Here is a 6,498-nt window from a genome sequence, read left to right as displayed (position 1 = left end):
TAATTCAAAGATTTCCTGTTGCTGGTTTTTGCCGACGCGTCGAACACTACTCGCAATTTGGTCGTAATACTAGTATGCTTTAATACAGCATGATGCGGTAAATAGAATCTATCTTCGTGGGGTCCCCCTTCTATCCTTGTCATGTGCCCTAGTTCTTCATATTCGGATAAGAATTTAATATATTCATCTCTAATTTTTTGCTTGCGCGATAATGATCGCTCTAATGCATGAAATCTTCGTAACGCGCTCGTATACGAATCTCCTAACTGATTTTCTTCCTTAAAGGGCAATCTCACTATATATCTGCCAGTATCATCCCGTCGCGTGTTGCTTCTGTAATGAAGCAACTGAATTTTCTAGTAATATATTTCTGTATATATTTTTTCAGAATAATAGCAGATTTTTCTTCTACGGCGAAAAAAAATACTAAAAGCATGAATTAATTTCAATCGCAGATACAGAAAGCATGTTTTTCGATGGATAATCCTTCTGTACAAGACGAGAAATACTTTTAATTATAAGTAGTTAAATTATATTATATGTTATAAATAATTCGTGGTAAAACTATCAAAAAATACTTCTTTTTTTCGAAAAAAAAAACCTTATTTTGAAATATACGCTTTAGGAGTCTTGCCTGGGTTTTCGTTATTTAGCCTATTAAAATGGTAGCTCTAGAGATCTTTTAGGTTATTAATTCGTATTGAACAAGAATGAAGCTTAAATTTTTATTGAACGTAATAAGGCAAGTTTTTTGGAAATGCGAAAATAAAAGTTATAGAGAACTCGAAATAAGCTCTATCGTTGATAGAAGAATGACAATTTTTATCGAAAACACATGGCACTTGAAACAAAATGTACACCTAACACAAAGAAATTTAACTATTATACATCGATCAGGAAATTCTTGGTAATACTTTGAAAGATGTCTTTCATTTTTTAATCGCGAAAGCAATATTTGTGATTATTTGCTTTAGCTGCAGGAGTTTTGCTTGGGGTTTCGTTATTTAGCCTATAAAAAAAGTAACTATGTAGATCTTTTTGATTTGTAGCAAGTATCGAACGAGAATTGTGCTTAAATTCTTATTGAACAAAATAAGTCTAGTCTTTTGGTAATGCGTAAGTAAAGTGCTAGAGAACAAGAAATAAATTCTATCGTTGATACAAAACAGACAATTTCCGTCAATAGCGCATAGCATTAGAAACAAAAAATACTAAATTCTACTATGTACTACTAAATTCTAACATAAAGAAATTTAACTATATTACATCGTTAAGGAAATTCTTGGTAATTCCTTCCAAGATGTTTCCCTTTTTTTAAACGCGAAAGCGCTACTTGTTATTATTTGTTGTAGGTATTTCGCTTTAAGTCTCGATAACAAGATTAAACATGTCGTATGGTAAGATATCTTTTATAATTCTAAATTGAATTTATTAAGAATATTGATGGAAATTTTTTTTTCAGTATAATAGCACATTTTTTTCGATTGCGAAAAAAAAATAATCAAAGCTTAAAATAATTTCGATCGCAGATACAGAAAGAATTTTTTTCCATAGAAAATTCTTTTATACGAGACGAAAAATACCTTTAATACTGTTTATAGAATATAAGACTGGAAGCAATTTGAAATGAATGTCGTAAGTTCGGAGAATTCAACGTATGATTCAGTAAGATAGAAAAGGATAAATAAATCAATCAACACAATATTACGCGATAAAGAGCACTTGCCTCAGCATAAAAACTCTCACGAAGTTTAAAGAAAAGCCGGGGCAAGCGAAGGCTTCATTCAAACAAATAATACAGTAAGTAGTACCCTGTGGATAAGTAAAAGAAAGAACGCATGCACAAACTACGTCGCGAGGTACCCCTTTTTCATACGCTTGAGAGCTCTTTTACCTTTGTTTCCGCCGCAATGTATTAAGATACAGCAATCTACTTCGATCCGTTATCAGTCCTACCAATATACGATATACTCGTCACCAACAACCTTAACCTGGATTGTAGCCTTTGCAGCAATAACCCTATCCCACGTTTGTAGCCCGGCAAGAACTACAAAGAAACACCGCCGCTCTCATTTAGACAATGTCAATATTAGTTATTTACGTACTGTCTAAAATGGAAACCAGGAAGATTCCTTAAGAGAAGGAGTGTTATTTATCCGAACCAACCCTTTTTTAATTGATTTGGTTGAAAGTCTAAATGTATTATACCCGAGTCCAAGTCACAATAAAAGAACGTCAATATTGTAATTTCTATTTAGATCTAATGAGAAAGAGAGAGGGAAAGAAAAAGAGAAATTTTTAGACAGATGACTAAATCAGTTATTGGTTTATTATCGATCAAAGCGACACGTAGTTATTGATTTTATAAATTTCCTTTAGTTGCAATATCGATCGATAAACAGTTCCGAACTATCGATACGATCGATAAACAGTTTCGAGCTATCGATACGATCGATACAGTTTCGAGCTATCGATACGATCGATAAAGTATCGACTTTATCGGTCGATATTTTTCTCTCTTTTTTTTTTTCATTGTTTGCATTAGTATACATTAATAAAAAATAATAGACGATCTTTTATTTTATAGTTTATTAATCATTTTATATAAAAGTTATTTTTTTGTTATTTGTCGATAATTACTGAACAAGTATTAAATACGTTAGACTTTTATCTACTTTCGTTAGAGAATACTATTTTGTGAGTACATCTAAAAGATTTTAACTTTTATTTGCATTAGAGAATATTTGATCTCATCCAATAAATTTCATGAATAAAAATAAAATTAAGACTTATTTATAATAATATAATTTAGAACTAACTTATCGAATATACAAGATTCAGCAATTTGTACATTCATCAAAAATAAACATCGAGTGTATGCTACGGACGGATTCGCTGAGCGTCAGCTGTGTCAGACGGCTCGACCAATCAGAAAGGGCCATCTTTGAAGCGCTAGCAGCGACACCTATAAGCACGCTTGCCGGGCGCCTATTACTTTTGTGGCGTTCTCACAAGACACTCTTTCGTACCTGTTTCTTGACTTCATTTTAAATATATATTATTTTATTATTTATCTTTTTTACACGACTATCTGAAGTTCCTCATCGTAACGCATAAAATTTGAGTGAATTTAAAGTAATTCCATCGTTCGTTCGGAAATACAGTGCGATTAGGTCAAGGCGGGAAGCAGCGTTTGCAAATGGACGCGGAAGATTCTCAATGCATGTGCGTTCGTGTTGTCTCGAAAACGTTTTAACGCTGTTATTTCATATACAAGTGAAAAGAAATTATCAATAAGGAGACTAATGTACTCGTTCAATTCGAGAAAAACTTCGTCGAGTGCCTTTGTGCTTAATTATTGGAAAAATCGGATGTAATCCGGAAGACTCGTGGACCGAAGGAAGAGCTCAGAGACACCTTTGTTTGATCAAGGAAATCCTTCTTTCCTGAGAATGACATCAGTGTTTGTCCGATGATAGAGGTCAAGGGAAGTCCTTTTAAAAGTATTTATCGAAATAGAAAAATTTTCCCCTTTTGAGGTTATGGTATTCAAATAGAGGGCGTCACAGCGCCAGATTGCAAGCAGAGGTTGGTCATCGTTTCGCGCGCAGGTCTCCCGCGCTTCGAGATCCACGTCCTCCGATTTTTCCATGAAAATTTTATTCCAAATTCATTTACACTCAAACGTTACATATCTAAGGACTAGAGAAGATTTTCTTAAGATTAAATATTTCGAGTGACTTTAAGTTTAATACTTATATATCGGATTAGAGTATCAGGGAAGACGACGTGCATTATGGCGATCGAGTGTGCCTGAACTTCGCGCGCTACCATCATTTTCGGTATTTTATAGACAATATTGTTCGATCAAATTTCGCTTTATTATCTTCAATATTTAGAACGATATCGGTCGATTTATATAATAAATACAAACATTAAATAACTCTTGGAAATATATAGAACTTAGCCAAGGTATCTCGGCAAGATGCAACAGACCAGGTGAGTGCTCGACCTTCTGTTCTATTAAAAGTTTTTTCCATTATCTCATTGGTTTTCATTAAGAACAAATTGATACTCATTATAGCGACCTTGGATCACTCTTAGCAAACATTCGATTACTTTTTCTCCCTTAGTTGTGGCTTCAATTTATTTTATATAACCTTCTCTTGTTACTATTCACATATAGAGATTTCTAAAAGAAGAAATGCTATAGCAAATTAATTATAAACTTAACAGAGATATAATAAATGACAAATTATAGTTAAAATTTTCCACATTGCATCCTGTATTGGATGTTTAATTGTTGTACTTAGGTCATTCATTTTTTATACGTTGTCTCAATTATATCTTTATGGTAGGAAAACAGTAGTTGTATAATTTTTTTCTTTTTCATTTATCGACAGCTTACAAGAGAAGAAACCTTCACATACCTATTTGCAATGTGGTAGAGAGATGCAATCGATGAAGCGCAAAAGGAGTACAGCTGAACTTTCTGAAGATTCAGAAAATATATATCCCCCTAGCAAAGTACCAGCATTAACTCACGTGCCATACAATGAGTCTTGTAATGGTGCGCTTTCCATGGAGAATCCATGCACGCCTCTTCAAACATCTCCAACGCCTTTAAAGGAACAGCAGGAGCCAGTAACTTGGTCCGAATTAAAAAACGCGACTTGTTTCTTAACACCTTCCGGCTCTAGCAATGGAACAAATAGGTCATCTCCGCTTCCAGTCTTTTCTTGGGCAGATAGTAGGCACGTATGGAGCCGTATGTGTTTGGCAGATCAAAAGACTCATAGTCAAAAAGATTCACATATGTTTCAAAGGCATCCGACATTACAACCACGAATGCGAGCTATATTGTTGGATTGGCTTATTGTAGTATGCGAAGTGTACAAACTACACAGAGAAACTTATTACCTTGCTATGAACTATATAGACAGGTATCTGTCTATTCATCAAAACATACCAGAAAGTCAATTACAACTTATAGGTATTACATGTCTGTTCATAGCAGCTAAGGTACGTATTCTTTATTTACCTTTTTTTTTGCATTAATATCTACTCATTTCAAATACTTTATTTATAAATATAACAATCTAATGAAACATTTAATTTATTTTCAGGTCGAAGAAATTTATCCACCTAAAATAGCTGAGTTTGCATACGTCACTGATGGAGCTTGTACCGAGGAAGAGATTTTAAAAAAAGAGTTAATCATTTTGAAGGGATTCGGATGGAATCTATCATCCGTGACTGCTTCCGAATGGCTTAATATTTACATGCAAATAGAATGCGGTGATTGGTCTAAGCCCAACGTGTTTATATATCCACAATATGGCGGATTACATTATACGCAAGCTGCTCAGCTTTTGGATTTAGCAACTTTGGATGAAGGCAGTTTAAAATTTCCTTACAGCCACCTAGCTGCAGGATGCATTTACCATATACAAGGACGAGAGTGTGCTTTAAATGTGTCGCGTCTTTCTTGGGAACAGTTGGCCCCTTGCGTCAAATGGTTAATCCCATTTGCTAAAACAATATTGGAAGATGGTTCCAAATTTTTGTTAAGTTCCACTGTATCTTCTGTAAAATCTAACTCTGGATCTGGACTTAAAGCAACAGTACCTAACATAGTGATAGACGAATCGCATCGAATCCAAACTCATGTTGTAGATCTGAACATGTTAGAGAAAGCGCAACAACGATTGATAGAAGACCTAGAAGAAATAGAAAGTAAAACTGAATCCGATTTAAATAGTAGTCCAACTGAAAATTGTCTTTTAACTCCTCCTTCTAGCGGTCAAAAAAATTATCCATCGACTCCAAGTCATCCACCACAGTTTCGCCCGTAAACATAATAATTATTTGCTAACTATTACTCATCTCTTTGCGAATAATTTTTTTTAAATTTTAGAGTTATTATTTTGAAACAGAAAGAAAGAGATTTATTATTGATAAGAAAAAAAAAGAACTATGAGAAATGGAGGAGATAGAGAGAGAATGAAAAGAAAAAAAAAACACTAACAGCGCTCACGCGATCAAATCTTATGCTCGTGCGTACATTAGTTGTTACATTTTATTTCGTAAATAATATGCATAATGTTAATTCCTTTATGTACATTGATCGATAGATCAAATCTTGAACAGTCGTTTAGTTTGAGATGGTGATTGTTGTAGAAAATAACTCTGTAAAAGGCATTATTATAAGAAAATATCCATTCTGAGCACAAATTTAATGTAATATATATTTTAGTATAAATATATAAACATTTACATTTAAAAAAAAAAACAGAAAAAAATAAGTGCCTTGTTTTAAAGCAACTTAAACTTAAATAGGAGCCATATATTAAATGGTAACTAATCTCTGTAATTATATCCATACAGTAAAGTTTCACGCAACATATACTTTAACAAATCATATTTAATTAATATTGTTCTTATTCTTATAAATATTATTATTATTATTATTATTCTAATACATATATACACCATCAA

The 6,498-nt window shown here is 33.1% G+C and overlaps 1 protein-coding gene across 1 annotated transcript; it reads left to right on the top strand.

Annotated features, from left to right (window-relative positions):
- The first annotated feature begins 3,985 nt into the window (after positions 1-3,985).
- LOC122525852 (G1/S-specific cyclin-E1-like) lies at positions 3,986-5,951 on the top strand. The gene is made up of 3 exons (XM_043648838.1): positions 3,986-3,999; positions 4,404-5,022; positions 5,127-5,951. Exons 1-3 carry the CDS (start codon positions 3,986-3,988, stop codon positions 5,853-5,855), a joined length of 1,362 nt encoding a protein of 453 aa, XP_043504773.1. The 3' UTR covers positions 5,856-5,951.
- The last annotated feature ends 547 nt before the right edge of the window (positions 5,952-6,498 follow it).

The sequence above is a fragment of the Polistes fuscatus genome, unplaced genomic scaffold (genome assembly GCF_010416935.1).
Source record: "Polistes fuscatus isolate 324 unplaced genomic scaffold, CU_Pfus_HIC Scaffold96, whole genome shotgun sequence".
Classification (NCBI taxonomy): Eukaryota; Metazoa; Arthropoda; class Insecta; order Hymenoptera; family Vespidae; genus Polistes; species Polistes fuscatus.
Note: the sequence above shows the minus strand (reverse complement) of the source record. Positions and strands in the feature narration are given on the sequence as shown.